We start from the raw sequence: 24605 nt of genomic DNA, 5'->3' as shown, positions 1-24605 counted from the left end.
GTTAATGATCTAAGTTTTAAAAAAACGGAATAACATTGACTTTACTTTAATTCAAAAATTCAATTAAAAAAAATTCAAAAATCATCCAAGTATATTCAAAGAGTCATAGGCTGCGTTTCCATCAACCACAGAATTGTGCAAATCGAAATTACGAAAACAAATTCACTTAACAAAAACAGAGCAATTTTGGAAAAACTTGTGTGTTTTGATGAAATATTTTTGTGCTCGGGTAAGATAATTTTTCTGCTACATTGACTGTGGAAACCCACAAGTCACACATTATCAACAACCAGATGTTACTACTGGCAAAACCCATGACAAAGACAACAGGAAGTAGTAGGACGATGGTTTGTTTTTGATTTTTTTCAGACAATGTGCAGCTGGCTCCATCAGAGCTCTCACAGCATCACATGGTTCATAAAAAGTCATCTATCATTCAGACGTATTGAATCCATAACTCTTCTGTAAAATCACAAATTACATTTTCCCCAAAGCTTGTTGCTCCAACGCCTGAGTAAGTCTCCTCTGACAGCTGATGAGTGCTAGCACCATGTCTAAAATATCAATATATCTCATGTAAGTGTTTATAACCGTCGCTGCCATAATTTTTAAATCCATATCACATGAACAAACTTATTCATGTGTGATTCTAATTTAATTTCTTATTTAATCAAAGCACATGTCCTCCTCAGCAACAGCATCTTTTTGCAACTTGTGCATCATATCATCTTTGCATTGACAAACTGACTGTCTTATGTCTGGACATAGTAGTTCATATAATGTATGCCTTGGTGAAGAATTCTGTAATGTGGAATTATACACTTCTCTGACCAGCATTCATGTGACCAAATATTTCTGATGCTAGCTTTGCAAAGTTCAAGAACAAGTTCCTATCCTTAAATAAAGATGGATTAGACATGTTGTCTTTATTCTTTTGTGCATCAATAGTGGCAGTCAGTGTGTCAGTTTGGAGGGCAGGTTGAAGGTTACGGAGCGCCTCAAAGAGCAAACAGTCCTGATGTAATCCTGACCTTCCCTTTCTCCTGGTTCAGGCAGCAGTTGACCGTGATCGGTTAAGACACACAGTGGCTCCTGGGACACGTCTGGGGGCCCTGAAGACACAGATGGACAGAGGAGATGTCTGTGCAGGAGATGAGATGCATTTGTGCAGATTGGGCAGAATTACTACAGGCTTACCAAGAATGGCTACACTGACATTTGATACAAGCAGCCCAGAAGTTGGAAATTACAGTTTTAGAGTCATTGCTAGCCTGGTAAAACCTAGTCCCTTGTTTCAACAGAGTCTGGACCGTCACCAGTTGAAAAGCGATTGCTTTGTGGAGGCCTGGACTCTGTTGAAGTTTAAGACTTCACCCAATTGCTAGCGTTTGCCCCGTGACATACGTAATACGCCAGTTCAACGCTATGAAGCTTACCGGAAATTGCCTGCGCTATAAACAACCGTCCTCTGTTCCATTCTCCTCTTAGCTGATTGGCTCGGTTGAAATTGTACTGTAGAAATCTATTTCAACGGGAGAAATCCCATTGAAATTGAGCAGAATTGCGTAGAAAGGCAATGGCCAGACTAGGTTGATGCAAAAAGTCTCATTAAAAAAATCCAACTAATTTTGTTTTTCATTTACATTACCATTCATTTACAGGGTCTGGGGCAGTGGTTGAGAAAGTACTCAAAAAATGTACTTAAGTAAAAGTACAAATACACAGACAAAAATTTACTCAAGTAAAAGTAAAACTACCACATTAGCATTTGTACTTAAGTAAAAGTAAAAAAGTACTGGCTTTTAAAAATACTTAAGTATTAAAAGTAAAAGTGCTTGCTGAATGGATTACCTAATCGCTAATATCATTAAGTGTACCGATCGTATTTAATTTTAATACATTGGAAAACAACCTGCTGAATACTATTAATCAATCATTAATCATTTTGTCTAGATTAATGTCAAGTTGTCAAAACAAAGACATTTTCAATAATGTCAACTTTGTATTAAGTGTCATGATTTACTGAATGACGCTTTATGACAACAGTCATAAATATTTATGAAGACTTATTCATGTTTATGACAGATGTTTATGATGGTGTCATGTCAGTCTTATTCACTTGCCTTCAAATAAAGTGTTACCGGCTGGGTTTATGTAGCATTTGATTTTTTAACAAAATATTTATAACTGTATTTCATAAAAATAATGGTAGACTTTCGGCATTTATTTTGAAGTATGTTGGTCCTGTTTACAACTATGATTTTCATGTTCAAAAACAATTTTTTATGTTCCATCTTATAGTAATAACTTAACAAAACTGTTTATTTGACTTCAAAGACTAGAGTCAAAAATGCTTTACATTTAATTTATACGTTGAAAATGTGTATAGTAAAATGCAATAAATTAGTTGTGATGTACAGAAGATAAACATTAGCAAGCTCAAGAATATGTTTAGCTCTTAATATATAATAGTAAAGGTTAGTTATAAAGACTAGATGACATGTCAATTTATGGTCTTAAATTGCAAAATAAAGTCTGCAAATTGATTATAGAATGGTTTCATTTTCAAACTAAGTGTTTTGTGTTCTACAACTACATTTCCTGTGGACTTAGAATTTAATTTTGTTTCAAAATTATGTTAAGAATATATTAAATACATTAACTTTAATATATTTTACACTATAATTAACATATGGTATAGAATACAGACTTCAATGGTTTGGAGGACAAAAGTATTTGGAAATGTAAAAGGTTTTAAAAAAAGTTTGTGAATAAATCACAAACGACAGAGTAAAAAGACAGAGAATTTCAGTTTTGGGTTAACAAAATATTGGTAAATTTGACATAAAAACTGTTAAATTATGGAAAAATTTTTGATGGAAATTCTAAAAAAAAAAAAAAAATACAGAAAATGTCCTGGTAATTCTCTGCCATGATATTTTCAGTGTTTTTTACAGAATTTCCATCAGAAGTTTCCCGTAATTTAACAGTATTTTATTTCAAAGTTTTCCATACAAAAACAGGGAACTGTCCTGGTAATTTATTATTATTTTGTCAGTTTTTTTTATATGATTACTCGATTAATCGTAAGAATAATCGATAGATTACGCGATTACTAAAATTTTTGTTTACAATAGCCCTAATTATATAAATAAAATAGCATTTATAGGTGGATCGGGGGGATTAATTCTCTCCTTCACCCCCCTCCTTCTACAGCCAGACCTCCTCCCCCTTCTTGCAATTCGCTGTCCGGCCGCCCCGCCCACCCAGCACTCAACGGTACGCTAGACCGGCCCCACCCTCTTTGACCCCTCACATATACCTCTACATTGAGGGGAGGCTAGTGTACCTCTCATGGTACACTAGCCCCCCGAATGTCTCTCCTTCGACCCCCTCCTTCTACAGCCAAACCTCTTCCCCTTCTTGCAATTTGCCGTCCATCCGCCCCCCCAGCACTCAACGGTACGCTAGACCGGCCCCACCCTCTTTGACCCCTCACATCTACCTCTACATTGAGGGGGGGCTAGAGTACCTCTCATGGTACACTAGCCCCCCGAATGTCTCTGCTTCGCCCCCCTCTTTCTACATACAGCCAGACCTCCTCCCCCTCCGTGCAATTCGCTGTCCGTCTGCCCCCACCAGCAATTAATGATTCGCTAGACTGGCCCCACCCTCTTCGACCCCTCACATCTACCTCTACATTGAGGGGGGGCTAGTGTTCCTCTCATGGTACACTAGCCCCCCCCTCAATGTCTCTCCTTCGTTCAATCCTTCGCTTCCCCCACCCCCCACCTCTCTAACGATACGTCAGCCCCCCACCTTCTCTCCTTCTTCTTCGAACCCCTTCTAGCCTCCCAGTGGGCCATCGTTCCCTCGGCCTCCAATTCTGATTCTTCGGGTCAATCTACCCGTCTTGCTCTCACTATAATAACGGATGACTAAAGGTTTCCGGTATTCTCAGATTGAAAACTTGCAAGCAATCTTTAAGGCCATAATCATCCGCTCTGGTAAGTTGCGAAGTTCTGCTGAGGAACAGTTTTGACACTTCTGACAAGGTGTCACTACGTTGGTGAGATTAGGCATGAGGACTCAGAGGTCTGTCGTGAGTGGGAGACAGGTCCTGACTCAGAGGCAGGTCATAACTCTGAGGCAGGTCCCGTTTCTGAGGCGGGTCCCGACTCAGAGGCGGGTCCCGTCTCAGAGGCGGGTCCCGTCTCAGAGGCGGGTCCCGTCTCAGAGGTCGGTCCCGACGCTGAGGCGGGTCCTGACTCTGAGGCGGGTCCTGACTCTGAGGCGGATCCTGACTCGGAGACGGGTCCGGGGACGGGTCCTGACTCGGAGACGGGTCCCATCTCAGAAGCAGGTCCCGTCTCAGAGGCAGGTCCCGTCTCAGAGGCAGGTCCCGTCTCAGAAGTCGGTCCAGTCTCAGAGGTCGGTCCCGTCTCAGAGTTCTGTCCTGACTCGGTGACAGGCCCTGACTCTGAGGCGGGTCCTGACACTGAGGCGGGTCCTGACTCTGAGGCGGGTCCTGACGCTGAGGCGGGTCCAGACTCTGAGGCGGATCCTGACTCGAAGACGGGGATGGCTCCTGACTCGGGGACGGGTCCTGACTCTGAGATGGGTCCCGTCTCAGAGGTCTGTCCTGACTCGGAGACGGGTCCCAACTCTGAGGCGGGTCCTGACTCTGAGGCGGGCCCTGACTCTGAGTTCGGCCCTGACTCCTCCAAGTCAGTACCAACTTCTGAGTTGACCAAATTTAGAGGCCCAGCCAAGTGTGGACTAAACACAACATTTGATCCACTCTTGGTGGGCTCTTGCCTCTCTTCTTCATCTGGATTGTCTCCACAACCCGCAGCCTTTTTCATGAGGCCCCATGCCTTTTGAAGAAAGGTGTCTTTGAGATTGATTTTTCGTGGTCGTGCAAGGGTCCTTTTAAAGCATTCCACAACCTTGTAAATCACTATTGGGTTGTTGCTTTTGATCATTTTGAAGAGCAGTTCTCTAACTGCGTCTTCATTGCCCCAGAGAAGTTGCAGGATGTCTCGGCAGGCTTTTTTTTCCATTTTGTCATAAAAGACAAAATCTATATCCTTGACTTCTTTCCATATTTTTGGAGCAAGCTTTCTCTGGACCGGTTCGGTGTGCTTCCTTTTGTAATGCCCATAGCTAGATCTGTAACTGGACTTGTAAATCAATCTCCAAAGAATATTATGAACCATAACTCTCCTTTCTTCTTCTGTTCCATGTCTAAATCCCATCCTGTTTGCGTCCCTCAAAAATTGTTCAGGGTCCATGGTTGCCTGAGTATAATCTTCACTCAGGCAGTTTTCATCTGCGTACAAGTCTTCAGTTGGAAAAAAAGTCTTTCGGATCTTTCTTTTGGTAGACGCTAACATTTTCTTTGGAGGAACAGGATTCTCCAGGTGCTTTTTGAATTTTTCCACGATGACTTGGTGTCCTTCTGGGTAATCCAGTAGTGCGATTAAATGCAGTCCACTGGCAAAGTGGAATGCATCTCTTGCAAGACTCTGGAAAATCCTTTCACCAAGGTCTTCTGAAACCTCCGAGAGTACGTTCACATTTATATCTCCAGTTTTTCTCAAAAGCAAGATCAAAATTTTGCTATGTTGTTCCTCAAAGACTTGTCGGACAAGATGCAGAGTTGGTCCATCTGCAGCCTTTTCAATCACTTCCCACAAAAGTTCACTGAGAAAGTTTCTCTTTTTGTAATCTGGGCTTCTTTGACCAGGATGAACTTTGCTGGACAATGTCTTTTTCACTTTCGTCCAAAAAGAAACCTTAGGTTTCACATCCATTTCTCTCTGTGGGCTTTCGTCGTTCATCTTTATTGTGCTGAGCTAAAACGTCCAAATGAATCTCGAGTTGGCTGACTTGTTAACTGATTTGTGGTAACTGATCAGAGAATTAACTGATCAGTTGGTGATGTCATAAAGTCATCCTCAGAAGGGCCTCATGACACATACATCATTTGAAGTCATGCTGATGACATCATTGTCAGCAGCATGGCAACTGTTGCTGAAGGTAAAAATAGCACGCAGTGAGCATGCGCTATGAAAAACAATTTAATCTGTGGCCACTAAATGCATTATTCCCGCAAGTCTGAACTGGCAGTGATGTGCGCAGCTTAACAGGAGGGGCCAGGGAACCATTGGCCCCTCCACTTACCGCCCACCCATTTTTATTTGGGTTCCATCTCCTAACAGGAATAGAGCAAATGTCAGTGGAACCACAACATGACCTGGGCCGGTCTATCAGTCAAACAAACCTCTTGTGATGCCCACTGGTGTGTGAAAAAAAAGTGAAAAAAGGAGCATTTAAATGTTGGGGTCATGGGGTTATGATGATAATAATAATAATAATAATAATATTTTACTTGTTAACGGGTTAAAGACGATGGGTGCAGTAACGGTGTTTCACCGGTATGTGGTGCATGGGAACTCTGAGCTGCCAGTTGCTCTGCAGTTTCTCATAAACTGAGAGAAATTGGAGTAACACAGACTGCGTCTCCCGTGTGCTAATTTACTTGAGGTGAGAATAACCCTCAAGTTTATTTTAACCAGTGGTGGAGTACTCAAAAAATGTACTTAAGTAAATGTACAAATACACACACAAAAATATACTCAAGTAAAAGTAAAACTACCACATTAGCATTTGTACTTAAGTAAAAGTAAAAAAAGTACTGGCTTTTAAAAATACTTAAGTATTAAAAGCAAAAGTGCTTGCTGAATGGATTACCTAATCGCTAATATCATTAAGTGTCCCGATCGTATTTAATTTTAATACATTAGAAATGTGCCATTTTAATGAACAATGCCACAGATAAAGCATGTTTTTATTATGTTTACTCTCTGTAACATGGTTTAGACTTAGATATGTGATTCTATGCATCATAATTTCAGGGATGGAAACATCTTGTCTCCTGTCCTAACATAACATGAACTTCACTTTTTTTTTGTTACTAGTGGCATTTATTTTTTAAAGAAATCCAACAGAAAGGGGATGGAAAGAAGGTGGGTGGGAGAGGACAGGCAACCCAGGAGCCAGTAGCAGAGTTGTAGTCAAGGTCACCGACCCAAGACCAAGTCAAGACCAGCACCCCGCGCTACGTGACACAAAAAAATTAACTTTTACTTATCAAAATTGCTTCTCAAATTGATCCGAAAGATCCACATTCCCATAAAAAACTAGTTATTAAATACTTGGAGCTTAAATAAATGCAATCAGTAAAGATCCGTCCAGAAGAATCGGATCGTTCCTGAATGTACCAGCGTTGTCCCATATTTGCAACACCTCAGTCAACACCTCCACACAATAATTCAGCGCATGAATGACTTTTTTTCATCGCAGATGCAACGTGTGTCTACGTCAGTACAGCTAGCTTTGCTAGCATCACGTCCACAGATCTTACCTTTCTTTAAGATTTCCTTCCAAGTGACGCTAAAAGTTGGACGAAGTCCCCACCGTCTGTGAAAGCGAAGCGCTCCTGATTTTACATGTCGCCATATCAATTTATGTAGCGCTATTATATTACTGATGATTAGACTCGCTCAGAGGAAACCACTGCGCATGTCTGGAGCTTCGCGTGCGAGTAAAGGTGGAGGCGATGGGTGACAACAGACACGTAAGTTACGATATTGCTCGGATTTTACGGCGCCACCTTAAGTCCCTGAACTTCACATTTTAACGGAAAAAAAGCGCAACGCGACTTGGATGTAACGAGTAACGCGACAGTTTTGTAGAAATGTAGTGAAGTAGAAAGTACAGATACTTACTGTAAAATGTAGTGGAGTAAAAGTAGAAAGTATACATTATTAAATCTACTTAAGTACAGATACACGAAAATTGTACTTAAGTACAGTAACGAAGTCCTTGTTCTTCGTTACTTCCCACCACTGGTCTGGGGGAAATATCTACATCTGTGAACCTTTCAGATGTTTCCACATTTCCACTGTGTTCAGCAAATACTTTTAAAGTCAACAAGCATTGTACCACTTTTATCCAATTGTAAGTTTCTATTCTGCTGTAACATAATATCAATGAGTCACTTTTAAATTAAACTTTGTAAAGATCACCCAAACACAGACAGACAATTTGTGTGTGGGAAACTTTTACTCACCTCATATTGAGACCTGAGATCAGGGGTGTGTGTGTGTGTGTGGGTGGGAGGCATCTGGGGGGGGGGGTCATGTCACTTTTCTGCCCTCGTGACCTCCAGGGGGTCAACAAGAGCAGCTTTACAAATCCCAACCTTATAAAAACACTGGAGGAAGGTCCTCAAGGGAGTTACGTGTGCCCAGGCAACTCCAAACAGTAAATTACAGGGGGGCTTCCATGATTTCTGCATTCCCCTGGGACATAAAACACAGAAACAGAGCAGCCCATTCCAATTTCTTTTTTTTTTTTGGCCCACTTTTTTAGTTGAGTGAAGGGAAAAAGCTGCTATGTCTCTGCCTACTCGACATCTCATCATGTCAGTCTTGTTTAGGTTTGTTGGGAATCACAAACTCAGGTGACAATGAACTTGTTGGTTGTAAATTTGTAAAAAGAAGAAATATTAAAAGAGTCATCTGGGCCATTTTCTGTATGAACAATACAACGAGCAAATTCGCCACTTGTTAAATAAAAACATATAGTATAAATTAAATGCTTGAAAAGACAGAAAGAAACATAGTAGGGGTGTCACGACACAACTTCACTTCCAATATGATACCAATATTGCAACTTTGAGTATCAGCCGATACCAATATTGAATCCAGTGATATTACTCAAACAGAGAATGACAGTCAACAATAATAGGTATAGGAACAACTGACCCATTTATTAATCAGTGGGTCTGCAATATACATACAGCATGCAATCTTACAACACATTCAGCCAAATTGGTTACCGTGGAGACTAAATGCAGACTGGGGAGACACTGCTGTCCAACATGTACTATTCATTTCTCCTCCACTACTTTTCTTCTTAGAACTGAGGACTGTGGAAGTCATTAGCAACATGCTAATGACATTTTTAGAGGCTAGAAAGATGTCTTCTCAAGGTTTAATAAAAAATGGATGAAATGTTAAAATTAGTGATTCGCTAACAGTTATTGCTTTTGTTTTAATGGTTTAATGTAGCTGTATCTGAACACATCTTAAAAAATACCCTTTTTTGTGTGTATTTGAATTACACAGGATAGCTGTCCAGCATCGACTCAGGGACCAATGCTCCTGTATGTATTTCTTTTTTCAGTACTTCATTGGGGTGGAGGAGCCCCCACTGAGATCAGATTAGCCTCTTCATGGGAGGGCGTGACGGATGGAGAGGAAGTATCAGAGGAGGACAAACACAAGGACAAATCATCAGGCTGACTCTTAATATTCACTACAGACATACAGGCAGCAGGAAGGGGGCTTCCTACAACCTGCAGGGCCATCGCTTGTTTTCCTCTCATTTTCAACTTTGGTTTTCCAAGAAGTAACAGACAAAAAGTAAAGAAAATTAAAAATAATAATAATAGTAAGAAAAATTAAGGGGGGAAAAATCCATAATGAGCCAACTGCTAACATGAAGGCTCCAACATTAGAAATTAGATTTTTTTTTATTAAGTACATTTACAAACATGGTAAAAGCAGTCATCTTAACTGAATTGATAATTTACATTAATAGAAAAAAAACTGATGACACGTGCATAAAAATATATTAATTTAAATCTGAAAAATAGTCAGTGAGAAAATAAATTGATTTGTTTACTTAATATATTTAGCTTCAAAATAAACTACATAATAAATCAATTTTACCAAAAGTTTTTTTTCTTCCCCTAAATAAACTTTTGGCAAAATATAACTTTAACTATTACCTTAGGAAGGTGACGATTATTGAAAGGAAGACATTTAACAATATATTTTTAAAAAATAACTTGTGATTTGGTTTAAAGGGTTAATTTCGCTACCAACAGATGGCGCCAGAGTACAAACTGGCGTCCACATAAACACCGCTTGAAAATTAATTTCTACAAAGAAGTGCGTCGTTTGTGTCCTTCTATTTTAGCACAAAACTCCCCTCATCGAATCTTGCTGGCTTTACCTATCTGTTGAATGGCACTTCAACCACAAATAATAGAGCAGCGTTGGTGTTTCTGTCTACAACCTTTGACCTCTTCTTACTGAGTGACTGACAGCTGCCGAGGTCAGCCAGCGGCTCTTTCCCACACCGCCCTCAGCCACAGTTTAGCAGATAATTAAAATATAAATCGGACAAAGACCACTAAGCCTCCCGGCTGAGCGCTACAAAAGCCGAGCTGGTAAACCAACACCTTCATATGGACGGCGCAAAGAAAAACACCGAGCTCTATGCCAGCTGTTCAAAATGGCCGACTGGTGTGTTCACGGTCCACACTCAACAAAGGCAGCGGGAGCTACTTTACGTTCAGGTGAAGTGGGAAATTTGAAGTTTGCCATTTTACCCGTTTTATGTAAGTTTACAAATATTCTCCAACTATAAGCGAGCGGGTGTGCTAATGCTAACCCCTTTGAGTTTCAGTTTTAAACTTTTTACTGTGTTTTCCATTGAGGTCTAATACAAATGACATAACATACAGTGGCATTCAGAAGTGTACATTATTTTTCCTGGATTAAATTTTTACAAACAAATATTGGAGCCCGATAAGAAAAGCGGTTGAACCAAATCAAGAAATATTAGTGGAAGTGCCTATATTTGAGCCTATGTGTATAATTTTGAACTAGTGTAAATTAAATACAATTCTGGAATAAATTCAACTTTGTTCACCCTGAAAAAAAAAGGTCAAAAACTGAAAGCCCACAGTTACTTTCATGCTGATGATTTATATAATAAGCTTCCATTTTCCTGCTACGTGTATTCAAAGTGGACTTATGGAAATAATAATGTCTCTCCACACATGATAGAAAAGAAACTGTCCAAGGTCCACACCATTTCAAAACAACATGTCAGCTCCAGATGCTTTATCATTCCTATGCTAATCTGTTTGTGCATCGTTAGCATCATTAGCATCATTAGCTTACGTCAGACCAGTTTTATTTTGGCTATTAAAGTAAGCAAAAATTATTTGGATTTTCAAATACAGAGGGATATTTATCAGTGCGCTGTTATTTTAACTAATTGCCAATAAGCACATAATTTACAGTTAACAAGTTAACATTTTAATATTTTACATTTCTCCAACAGTGGCAGCAGCAGAAAGATATTAATTTATTATTTGTGTACCAACTATAAAAAATAATATAGAAATCTTTTCCCCATGTGTAATAGAATTTGGTTTGTATTATTATGTTATTTTAAATACATAATTATATTTTATCATGTTCGCTTGGTGCTCTTGAGGGCCCCCTTGCGTTGTGGAGGCCCTACGCAGCCGTTTAACCCGCATTGCTTCAGGCGATTCCACCTGAATAAGAAACACTAGATTGTATTCATTTTTGATCAGTCTTCAAGTGTTTTTTTTTTCTTAGCAGAATCCACGTTTATTGATGTTTGGTTACCATGGAGACTAAATGCAGGTTGGCGAGAGACATTGCTTACCAAGGAACCCCATTTAGCTTAGGCTAGTTCGTCTGGGTCTTCTGTGATTTGTGGTCACAGCTGTTCTGGTGTCCATCAGTCTGGGCCGGTCCCAGTGCCACTCACCACGGGAGCACGCGGCATTTCATTACGTTCATCAGTAGGGAAGAAATGAGCCCCGCTTAGGTTTCTAATTACTCACTTTAAACTCTAAGTAGGCCATTTGCACTCTTGTGCTTGAACTGGATCCACCTCGGGCCTTGTCTGTGTGTTTCTCTTGCGTGCGTGCGTGTGTGTGTGTGTGGCAGCTGCTGGCCTTTACGTTGTTTTATGTGCGCGCGCCCGCATTCAATCGCAGCATCTCGAGCCCGGATTAGCCGTAGTTATGTAACAGCTGTTGGTGTCGGGATCTGATGTGAATGCGCGAGCCTCATCAGCGCGTGATTGGCAGCTCCGCGTCTAGAATAGCTGAAGCGTCTCAGTTTGATGAAGCCCAGAGATCAGGCCTGATCTCCTTCCAGTCCCTGTCTTTAGAACCTCTCTGATGCCTTTACGACCGGTGGAGATAAAATCTTAACTAGATTAGATTACTTTCTGAAAAAGAACCGCTAAATATTTAAAGCCTTCGTTTAAGGTTTTGGAATTTGGTGATTATGAGGATCCAAACGGCCACAAGATCTCCAAACTAACTCGGGAGGGTATTTTAAAAAACCTTGGTAATTTGAATAAATTAGAATATACATTCTAATGAGTTTTGTTTGTCAAATTAAGAGTACATTTTGAACAACCTCTTCATTAAGCCCACGTTTCTGTTTTTGAAAAGTTTTTTTTTATTTATTTGATGTAATATTCTAACTTTAAATGTTATTTTCAGCAGCTGTTATCAGAAAAGCATCATGAGAAATAAAGGTCTTTAAAAAACATCAGTCTTTTTTTATTAAACTGTCAGATTTTTAGTCATGTGGGAGTTTAATTGTACAGCAAGTCATAATATATGCGTTTTTTTCTTTGTTTTTTGTTTTATTGGACTACGGATAGAAATTAGCATTGACAGAAGCATTGGATGATCATTAAGATGGACTTTCCCATTTAAATAAAATCAACCTGTCAATCAACAAAACAACAATACACCAACAATTCATATTTAGCTTTTCAAAGTTTTCAAATAGCTTTTCTGCTCTATATTAATTTGAGAATAGAAATATTCTCAAATCTATACAGAAATGTTTATGACTTCAAATTAATTGACAACAATCCATAATTATGCATCATAATCTTTTGGTTTTTTAGTTTCTGTATTTTGCAGCTTTCATTCTTTCACATGCTTATTTGCATCATGATTGAATGTTTCAATATGTTAGCAATGTGTTGTCACATATGTATTAGTTTCAAGGAATTGAAAAAAAAAAAAAAAGATTTCAGTGCAAGTGTTTGAAAGTTTTCTGTTCTCGCCATCACTCTGCGTGGAAAACATTTGTCACTGTAAATAATTATTTCAATTTTAATTTGCTGGACAAATACACCAGTACTTCAGAATTCCATTGTGTTCCTTTAATGAAGTCCTTTAGTGGAAAACGCGTTCTCTATTTTCAGAAGTGTTCTAATTATTTATTTAATAGTGATATACAAAATTAAGCAAGGTTGCATTTTCATGTGAAAATATGTTTGTATTGAATTTATTTAACTAAAAAAAAGCCAGATTTGCATAACATAAAGAATAAAAAAAAAAATACGAACCTGCAAATAAGTATGAGTACAAATAATTAACTAATTTAATTTTGCCTGCAGCAAAATGCTGCAGCTTGTTTAAACTTGCATAAATGCTGACCCTCCGGTTTGTTTCCCCGGAGGGTTTGTGTTTTTAAATTAGCCCAAAAGAGGGCGCTATAGGCTGCAACTCCGAACGGTATATCCCCGCTCATCATTTGTGCAAAGTATTCGACCTAATAGTTTTACTTCGCGTCACTTATAGATAAACACTAATGACTTAAAGTGCTGCAAGTAACGGGAATGCATCAGTTATTCTGGTTTAATATAAAGCAAACAATATAAAGGTTTGAGTGTGCATTATTAGAAAAAAAAAGAAGCAAAAACAAACAAAAAAATTTCGTAAAACCCAAAAGGCAATGTGAGGTTTTTCAACTTTCCCATCGAGCCTCTTTGATCCGATTCCTCATGCAAAGCAGCAGATTTTCGCCGTTTTGATTTGCATGAATAGCAGAACTGATGCAGCTGAGGTCACAGATGAGTCAAAGCTTTTGCATCGTAGCCTGATCCATAGATATAGCATCAACTCATATTCAGATGAAACTTGCGCAATATTTGAACTGTGTCATTTCAAATATGAAACATTTTTGACATTTAATGCTCTTTAAGGAAAGTCTCACTAAAGTTCTACTTCCTGATTTCAGCGACTTTCAGGATGAAACGTTCAGACTCTTTCTATCCCGATCTGCTTTGCTGCTCTGCCATCTTTTCATCTTGGCAATGCTATGTTTTTTTTTCTCAACTGCGTCTTCCAAAAAGTAATTATCTCCAGATTTTCCCAATTTTTAATCCATAATTATGTTCAGTCAAATAGGGGGGAGGAGGGGTTGGGACAAAAAACGATTAAGGTTATTTTTGTTCCCCAATTTAAACTGGCATTTCTAACAAACCCCAAACTTATTTATTCCCAAACTTAATTACTGCCATGACTATTAACTTCAGTCCCATGTCTGGTATCTAAAATGATTTGACCACAGTGGACAAATTGTTTTTTTTTTCTTTCTCTGCAGCAGTAATAAGTTAAATGTCTAACAGTGAAAAGGTCATTTATTATCTTCCCCTGTGTTCTACAATCGCTTTTCTACTTATTTTCAGCACCTTAAATGTAATTGCTGGAGTCAAACTTTGGGATTCCACTTTTTTGTTAGAGTTGGAATCCAAAAATATTTTTTGCCATTTAGAAAGAATAAACATTTTTAGCCTCTTTTTTTTTTTTTTACTTCAGATGTCTCTGAGATGTCTTAAGTGGACCATCAGCCTCTGTTTTTGTGACTGACTTTGTTTATCCAGATTTTATCTGAGTGGAAAAACTCAAGTGGCTCTGTCAAAACATCACCAAGAAATCCCTATAGAGGAACAAAAACTTTCCTGTCAACCTTAAATCAGTGTAATAATTTGTATGTGGGTAGACGTTATAAATGTCACGTTTTGCCACGTTGCAAACTCAAACACTGTGCTTTTATTAGGACGTTTTGTGACAGCAAAATATCGATACCACATCGGTTTCAGTATCGTATCGACACTGAATGTTTTGTTCCGTTTTGAAATTATATTTTGTTTTTGCTGTTGCAGTTTCTCAACTCTTCCTCAAAAAACATTTAGTTTTGATTTACTCTCAAATTATAATTTTTTTTACGCTTTGTTTATAAAAACAAACACAAATCATGTTAATATGTTGTTAAAGTATTTTTCAGATACTTATAAAAAAATAAAATAAAATAAAAATATAAAAACACCTAAAACGTCAGACATTTGATCATATATCAAACTTGACAAAGAAGTATCGGTATCAGTATTGGTATCAGCAATACGGGCGGTGTATCGGATCGATAGCGAAATATGCAGCATCGCACGAAAAAAGCAGGGCTTAATTTTATAAGGAATAGAAAATGATTCATGTTTTTCAACCTTTTCTTGAAAAAAAATATATTTAGCATCCATTTTCTGAGCCCCCTAAATAAAATCCATTGCAACCAAATGCCTTCCAAATTCACCTGAAACTGTAGTATGTAACTTTTATTTTTAAAAAAAAGTATGTATTTTTTTGACATACTTTAAACTGTCAATCTTGGACAGTATGGTATGAAACAGATAATCTTGAAAAATGTTCTCCCAGTGCTAACTGGAAACAACAGCAGGGAGGTGTGTGTCGGGTAGCAGCTCCCTGTTTGGAATACTCTGGATTTATCCCACCCTGAAATCTCTTGTAATTTCCTGAATTTTAATTGGTTGGAGAAAGAGGAAGTCACCCAGGGCATTATTGATGCAGGAAACGTCCACCAGCAAACGAGTGGAAAACCTACTGAAGACATGGCCGCCCAGCACACTGTTTCTGTAGAAGAACAGACTATCAACACCGGTGTTGATGAGTCCAAACAGACAAAAATACTAGAAGCCACTCCTGAAAATAGATCATCAGTTTACTCTTCAGATATGAGATAAGCATCAGTTACTTTCATTGTCATAAGAACTGTTACACCCAATTCAACTCAGCAGGACGATCAGTAGCCAGAAGGTGGGTCATGTATGTGGAACTGCTTTTCCTGCATGTTCCTTAATGTGGCATTTTTGAGCTTGAAATCATCTGTAATGTTAATCTTATGAAACCAAACATGTTTAGCCATTCACACAGGGGACAAAAAACCCTAAACATCCAATCAGAGCTACATTTTTCAGTAAAAACATCATACCTTCTCAGAGTTCTCGGTTCTTCGTGTTCATTAAAAAACAACACTGACGTTCACCATGAAGGCTTTCAGTATCAAACAAACGTGGATCCATGGATGATGATAGAAATGAAGGACAGATGACAGAAGGAAGGACGCAATGCGAGCATAACGGGATACAGAATAAAGATTGAAAATACGAAGAATCTTTTATACTTCAATCGTTATCCAGATTGAAGTATCTGGATAACGATTTCTGAAAAACTCAGAAATCAAGTCCCAGACTGTGTGAGAATCCTGGTTCTTCAGTCAAAGTCCAGATCTGGGAATCTGTGGCTCGACATTGAAAGTGGTAGAGACATCCCCTGATAGATCTGTAGCTGGAACTGCAACAAAAGGTGATTTTTACAGTATCAACTGAAGGAAGCTAAAGAAACATAAAGATGCAGCCACGTTAAAACCACGTATAATTTCCTTTTCACTTTAAAACCAGGCACTAAAATCACAATAAATTACATGGAAGTTTGTAGTATGAATGCAGCAAAAAGTCGTGCAGTCATTCAGCTTGAATCAGATGCTATCTTATCTTTCCTAAGCTAAACGCCCTAAATGTTTTAAGTCGTTATAAGAATAAAAGGAGTTTTGGGGGGAGGAGGGTTAAGACAACAAACTAAAACATGTTGCCTCCAGCTTTGATAGAAAGTAAATGTTGATCCATATTCTAGAGCTACAAACTGGGAACTGACAGAGCTACGCTATATTAAAGCCTTATTCCAAAATAGGTCAAATTCCTTTTCCCTGAAACTTCTACACACAGACCTCCATAATTGGAAAGTAAAATAATAAAACAAAAAAATAAATATAAAAAAACTAAAACATCATCAACATAAAGCTTTGGCCATAAAGTTGATCGTGTTTCCAGGATTTATATCTTAGATGTTTGTACAATGTGACTGCATCCATCTTTGCTACAATGGGTTGACTGGACAATTGTTTGGGTTGGAGCCAGCCTCACTAGAGAGTCTCTGAGACTACTGACTGTTTGACATCACTGGTGTTCAGTTCTTCAGAAAAAAAAAAGAGTTTAATCCATTTTGGAATAGGGTTGCTCCATAAAATCTGGAGGTAGGGGATGAACTAAGCACCAGTTTATCCAGTGGAAAAAAACTGTGCATTTAGATAGCTCAAATCAGCACAACAATAAGATCTTTTAACCTTATTAGAAAAACAATCAGTGGTACTTCCTCCCGAAACAACTCGGTGACACAGCCTCGCGTTTCCCTGCGTCGTACAAGGCCTTGCTCTGCTGCAGGAGGAGACAGACTGAAGCTGCCAAGTCAGCTGGGAACTCCTTCACCATGACAGCTGGTGTGAGGCAAACAGGCTCTCAGAGGTGAAGAGGGGCAGGAGCGGGGGGCGGGGGAGGAACAAAAACAAAACCTCGAAGGAGGCCAAGAAGATTAGCTGCACACACATCCCCATACAAATAAATACTTGTTGGCTAAACACGGATCATTTTGCAAGTTCTAGTCGGTCCTACGGTTCTAAGAGCTCGGGAGGTTGTCATGGAGCTGTGGTTTTATTGTCAACACACACTAAATATTTTTATTAGGTATGTTATTATTGGTAAGTTGCAAAAAGATTTCTTACCTTTCACTGTGTGCAGAGCTGGTTTCTACCATATGCTCCACTTGATCTATGTCTGAAACTTTGTTAGACGTTTTGCTTTGGTTTATTTCAAATGTAATGGACACCGAGATGGAAAAGAAAAAAACAAAAGAAAGGGAGAAAGGTGGGAAAAGCTTTAAAGGGAAAGAAGAAGAGAAAGAAGCATGGAGAGAACACAAGTCAACACGGTAAACATCTGCTCCTAAACCTGCAGAAAGAGCGAAAAAAAACCTGAGAAACCACCACAGCAAACAACATTCGCATATATAATAACAACACAAACAAAAAAATATTGATGTAAATATTAGAAAATTGATATGGCTGCAAACATTTTTGACTGTTGTCTGCAGCCTTTTGCAACTCGATCATTCTTAGGAGTTTTTTCTGTGCAGCTGAAATGTTCATTTTTCATCCAGCGGTAAATTTTTTGTGGCTAAACTAATCTGCTGTTATGTAGGTACATCTAAAAAAAAGTTGGTTGTTATGAGAACAGGTCAATATTTTTTGTCACTGGTGTCAGAAAGTGACACTCATGTATTCCATAGATTTGTTAAACACACAGTAGAGGGAAATATTTTAAGACTTGGTCATTTTTGATTACAGTCAACAAAAAGCCAGAATTCAACGTCTCAGAAAAACAGCATATTAAGCAACATCAGTAGTGGCATTGATGTTGCCACTATTGGCAGATGGTGGCAGGGATATCCAGTGACACCCCGAAGATGTTTTCTATTGCTTTAAGGGGGCAGTACTGTGTATTTTCCAGCACAATTAACTAATTGTTAACTTCAGTTTTTATAGAAATACTACATACATATCAAGTACGAGTTGAAAGAAATTGGAATTTGTAATTTAACGCCTTGAAATTGGGCTTCTGTCTCTTAAAGAAATGCTACCTTCAGGAAATCACCACAACATGGCTCCTCTATCAACCCTTGCACGTTTTTACCAGCTTTGCACTGAAAAGTAGTTTGAATAATGAGCTCTGCTGATGAGTTCCGCCAGGTGTTTGCTAACTGCTGCTGGCTAGTCTGAAGGAGCCACCGAATATTAAAGGATTTCTTAAACATGCATAAAATAATCAAGGCAACACTCCATGTATGTTTTTGATGAGGAAATAACATTATAACATAATGTAAAGCCCCAAAAAGTTGATTTTACATAATACTGCCGCCTTAAGACGTGAGGTCAATGGCGTCATATTTGTATCTCCGTAGCTTTCAGCTGAAAATTATCCCACCATCATGGGTAACTTAACGTCTCATTCTAATGTGTTGGATGCGGTAGAAGATGTGTGTAGTAGAAGCTGATAAAGTAATTTTCTATAATGCTACATTGTTTTATGTTGTAGTTAGTTAATAAAAAAACACTTATTTGCCTAAAATATTTGTCTTGTATTTGATTAAAATCAACTAAATTAATTCAAACCATCAAATTATTCCATAATAATGACATTCAAAGAAAAAAGTATAAATATCAGTACAGGTATTGGTGATACTAGTCCTGTATTGACTTGGTATCAGATTGATGATTAAAATTCCCAGTATGGCACAACCCTACTTAAAAGTGTTGTGGTAAGTTTCGTTTTGAACTTGGGCTGAAACGACTAATCAGATTAATTTTTGACTCGTGATGAATCGTCAACTTTAGTAATGGATTAATCGCTAATTGCAGTATCAATTACAGACTCAAAGAAGGGAGTTTCCTGAAAAACTATTCAGTGCAGGAACTAAGCCACAACTGTACAAAATAAACAAAAAATCTGCATATAAGATAAAAACACCTTTGTCTGTGAATGTGTTTTATCCAAAACTCCTCAAGTGGCATAGTTTAAGCAATTAAATGCTTACTTCTTTTTGTTTAAAAAGGGAATTGTATTGTTTGTTTGCATCTTCTGATATACTTTTGCAAAAAATATTAAAATGAAAAATCTTTAGAACGTGGTCATTTTTGTTATCAGATAGAACAATCGATTACAAAAGCAAACATTGGTTACAGGCTTATTTTTGAAACATTATGTAATACAGAAAATTTGTGTTCACTTTAAATTTAGTCAGCTAGTTCTGGTTGACTTTGTATATCGAATTTTTTTTTTTTTTTAACAGAGGGTTTCTCTTTTATCCGGTTGAGTGACATGTTTTTACTTTTTAAGTGCTAATTTTGTGAAATAATAGAGCGAAAGGAAATCTCACATCCGGCGTTGCAGCACACAGGCGTGTTATTGTGGTCTCTGTTTGCGCTTGCAGCCATGTGCTGAGAAGCTGCTTGAACTTCCTCGTCCTGCAGACGGAGGATGGAGGAGGCGTGACGTCGCTGTCCGCAGACAGGCCCATACAGCAAGGGGGAGCGAGGCGGGGACGGACGCTGCATGCTGCCGCAGAGCACACGGAGCAGCGGCCGAGGCTCAAAACAAACTAACCCTAACCGGAGGGGGGAACGGTGAAGGCGGCCATAACAACAATAGTAACAATGCGGCACCGCCCGCGGACCCCGGCGCTGATGTGACCGCGTGCCAGTTCGGAGCAGCTGGGAGGAAGCGGCGGACGGACGCCACCACCTCCTCTACTACCGCGGTGCGCGCGCTCGGTCTCTGTCTGGAAAGGTGGGGGACATGTCCTCACTAACCGTAGACAAGGACCAGAGGTGGGTACCGACGCACGTCCAGGTGACGGTGCTCAAAGGCAGGGGCTTGCGGGGCAAGGGCAAACACGGCACCAGCGATGTGTACACCATCATCCAGCTGGGGAAGGAGAAGTACTCCACCGGCGTGGCGGAGAAGACCACCGAGCCCGAGTGGAGGGAGGAGTGCTCGTTCGAGCTGCAGCCCGGCGTGCTGGAGAACGCCGAGCGGAGCGGATACCCGGCCGGGAGCAACGAGCTAGTCCTGACCGTGATGCACCGGGCGCTGATAGGACTGGACGTGTTCCTCGGTCAGGCTGTGATTCAGCTGGATAAACTATTTCACGAGAGTAGATACGTCAAAAACGAGTAAGTTAAACTGCGAAGTATGTAATAGTTGTCTGTGTGTAGCAGCTAATGTGCTTCGTCTTCTTCATCTGTTTTTCTGCTCACTGAGCCTATCGGGGTGTTTGTTTCTTTCCCACTCTGCTCTTTTTTTTTTTTTTAACTGGCTGCAATAGTTTGTTGTGGGACATAAACACAGCTGTCAAATCTCCCTATGCTGCATCAGGGCCCTGCAGACACACCCTCCCTCCTCTCAGATACACAAAACCAACTCTGAGGACATCCACCACTTCCTCACTCAGGCCCAAGGCAATCCCCCCCACACACACCCAAAAACTTCTAGAAACATCACCCATTTCCAGTAAGATACTGGAGGGTTCTTCAAAATGTTTGCCTCTCAATAGCCAATGTGGAGAGCATGCAGGAAGGGGATTAATGCTTGTCCCAAATCCAGGGATTAACTCAGAGTTTCATGATCCCAAAGCTACAAGGTATTTTTATCATAACATGTTATCTTACAAAGGAGGGATGGATGGACAGTTGGTCTGCAGTCCCTTCCAAGAGCATACAACATATTTTTACAGTATTTAGTTTGGACTTTGTATGATAGATAAAGTAGTGCCTATGCAGTCCTTCCAGGATATTGCCATGTTTTTTTTTTTTTTGCTTGATTGTTGTGGCTTAAAATGACCGATTTTGTGGCAACATTAAAAAAAGAATTTGCTGTTAAAGTTGCAATTCTTTTTAAAGGTTTAGTTTTTGCCATAACATTGTCTTACAAAAAAGTTGGAATGACTTCCAAAAAAAGACAGTATTTTAACATTTTATGTGTCAAGTAACATTTTCAAGTACCTTCTTGAAATCGTACAAATAAAATCATGTCCTGAGGAGTGGTCAAAGGGCAAAAGAAGAATTGCATATTGGTCAGTCGGGGCTAACATGAACTGTAAACACAGTAAATCCTACAGAAGATCTAAAAAAAGGAACAGCGTGAAACTCTAAGTTAAATTAGAAGGTGGCTGCTGGGAATCGACTCAAAATTCAGCCGAGTTGCAGTGATTGGTCAGAAAAGAAGGAAATACGGATTAACTTTAAGGTGATTGGTCAGATTTGCGGAAAACTTGCGAGTGAATTCGTAGTCGGTTCTGCAAAGGTCTCAAAGGTTTGTTGGAGAACATTCATGAACACCAAGGTCAGGGATGAAACTGGAGGAGTTGAAAACCCTGGTTTGGTTAACAAACCGAGCTTGAACGATGAAAACCCATTACCACAGTTTCACCATCCCTATGGTGAAACAGGGCGGTGGCACCGTCATGCTGTGGCAATGCATTTCCTCACCATTGTCAGAGAAGTCTGTAAAATACACTGATGAATACAAATCTTTTTTTATACCAACCAACATCCTGCTTTCAACCTTTCCCTCAGTTACAGCCACGAATTTGAGACGAAAGAGGAACCAACCGCTCTCCTCCTGGCGACCCTGTGGTGGCCGGTCGCTTCAAGATCAGATAGACACAGTCGGCGATGATGGTGTGTCAGCAGGTTCGCTGTCTTGGTACAGTCAGTGTCTCAATGAATGAGCCGAGCATTAGCAACACTCCTCACAGCCAGTTTATCCATGTTAACTACAAGTAAGACTGAACAAAAAAAGAAAAACAGGGTTGGTGAAAAAACATTGAACAGAAGATGCAAGCTGATCGGTTCTTTTAGGGGTGTCCCAATAAAACGTTTTCACTTCTGATACGATACAGATATTGGAGCTTTGAGTATTAGCGGATACCAATATTGATCCAATACGATATCAGCACAAATGATACATACTTGTGTCACTTATTTTGTGGTGCGGAATAGCAGAAAATGCTTAGGTCTAAATCTTGGAGCGCAGTACTTATATCTGAGATTTTAAGATGCAAGCTGATATAATCTGATACTTGTTTTCTTGCAGACATCACAGCGATATCCAATATCAGTATCAGGACAGCTTGAGACTCTTTATAAAATGTATGAGGAATATTGTTGAGAATAACTTGCTTATCTTTAAAACTTAGATTTGGGTTTAGACTTATTAGAGATGTGTGATACCTCATATTTTGATAATGATCCGACTAGGGGTGTAGTGATACAATAATTTCACGATACAATATACGATATTCTGATCACGATACAATATGTATCATGATATTTGTTGAGCGATGCAATTCGATACGATTCAGTGCATTTTTACGATCTTCTGAAAGATTTTAGAAAGACAGAGTGATTTTAGTGACATTTTGTGTTCCATAGACTTGAATTTAGTTAACTGAAAACTGATTAAAAGCACTAACTACACAATACCTGACTGTGATTGGACAGTCTAACAGTCTGCAGCTGGACAAAATGAATCAAAGATGCAGTGAGAGAATTAGTTTCTGTAATTTAATTCATGTGGATTTGACATAAAACTCAAAAGTTTAAACGGTAATCCAGGAGCAGAGTGGGGAGATTATCAGCCTCTGTAGACTCTCAATATGCAAATGATTGCACTTATGTTTTTAATTTTGGACACTGTGGCAGCATTTTGGAGTAAAAATGCAGCCACAAATGCAGTCTTTTGGACTATGGGGAAAAAGGCTTTTCTACCTTGGCTCCCGGAGTTAGCCGTGGCTGTAAGCTGCTTTCTTCTAACTGCTAAAGTAGTGGCTCCGCCTCACCCCGTAGTGATCGACTCCCTGCAGCTACGCAGCGCCGCTATTCCCCTGCTTGGAACTATGAGAGGCCCTGCTGGCCTCTCATAGTTCCTGAGAGGCCAGGAACTATGAGATCCTGGCCTCTCAGACTGCCAGGATCTCATAGTTCTCTCAGTCTCTGATACTCTTTGTCTGTTGCTAATAAGAATGATCAATCAGCCATTGTTACCATGGAAATCCTCACTGCGCCGCGGTTTCCGGCTGGGGGGTTTTCCTCTTCGCCTTCCTGCTCAAAACACAGCGCCGCTGCGCGCCCGCTTCGGAAGTTATCAACCCATGTTCATTCTTCAGGTAATCCTTTATATACAGAACAGAAACCGCTATGCTAAAAACTAATTACAAAGTGAATGCTACCAGTCGAAATTTGCATTCATTTCGCGATCTCACTGCTTTTTCAGCCGCTACTCCCTTCTCCGTTCCGCTTCTCTTTCACGGTTACTTGCGCAACTTTGCTTCGTTTCTCAGCAACAAAATACAGCCCATCGTTATTTATTGAAGATTTTACATTTCCAAAAACACAGGAATCTAATGTTTCGTTTCGTTTTGTACGTTTGGAAGCTCATTATCGGAAAAACCGGGGAATGGCGGCGCTTTTGACATTTCTCTGACATTCAGAAAAATATGGTTTACTAATTTTAGCATAACCCCGGTTATACTTGGCCTATTGACACAATTTAAAAACTGGTGTGTAGTTTATAATGTGCACTTTAAGCTCAAGTTGAAAGTGAGACTAAGGGAGGCGGAGTCTTGCTGCTACGCCGTAACAAACTAGACGTTGAAAAGAGCTATAAGGCTATGGACCCCTATGGTTTAACGGATCGATACTCGCGGATGAAAAATCGATACTTTCCGAGGGCAGAAAATATCAATATATATCGCCGAATCGATTTATTTATACAGCCCTAGATCCGACACCAAGTAAATGGAGGACCAGCATCACCAATACCAATACCGATTCTTATTATTATTTGATTTTTGATATATCATCAAACTTCTGATGTTTTTGTGCTTTTCCCTTTTGAGTTATTTTGGTAAAACCTATTACAGAATTTGGATAAAGTTTTATAGGTGTCCATAAAAAACTTTAGAAATATTATAATGATAAACAGAAACAATGGAAAAACATTTCTCAATAAACAAGGGGCAAAAAATTATAATTTGACCAAAAAAAAAGACTTTTTAATAAGATAACATATGGGTAAAAATAGATTTTAAACGCATATTACTCAAAATATTATTTTTTTCCATGCCTCGTACAGATGGTTCACCAGGC

General features: G+C 39.3%; 1 protein-coding gene and 1 long non-coding RNA gene across 4 annotated transcripts in view; one reads left to right on the top strand and one right to left on the bottom strand.

Moving 5' to 3' along the window:
• Positions 1-901: 901 nt before the first annotated feature.
• LOC103458180 (uncharacterized) lies at positions 902-12776 on the bottom strand. The gene is made up of 2 exons (XR_532552.2): positions 11563-12776; positions 902-1112 (listed from the first exon to the last, which is right to left on the bottom strand). It is a non-coding gene; the product is annotated as an uncharacterized LOC103458180 (long non-coding RNA).
• Positions 12777-19883: 7107 nt separating this feature from the next.
• rab11fip5a (RAB11 family interacting protein 5a (class I)) overlaps positions 19884-24605 on the top strand; it is a 34957-nt gene continuing 30235 nt past the window's right edge. For 2 of the 3 annotated variants that reach the window (XM_008398812.3, XM_008398811.3), the window contains exon 1: positions 19884-20630. In XM_008398812.3, the coding sequence (XP_008397034.2) occupies positions 20254-20630 (377 nt within the window). In that variant the 5' untranslated portion in view covers positions 19884-20253. The remainder of the gene's footprint in view (positions 20631-24605) is intronic. The other variant, XM_008398815.3, reaches the window with a different exon arrangement.

The sequence above is a fragment of the Poecilia reticulata genome, chromosome 22 (genome assembly GCF_904066995.2).
Source record: "Poecilia reticulata chromosome 22, P_reticulata-male-v2, whole genome shotgun sequence".
Classification (NCBI taxonomy): domain Eukaryota; kingdom Metazoa; phylum Chordata; class Actinopteri; order Cyprinodontiformes; family Poeciliidae; genus Poecilia; species Poecilia reticulata.
Note: the sequence above shows the minus strand (reverse complement) of the source record. Positions and strands in the feature narration are given on the sequence as shown.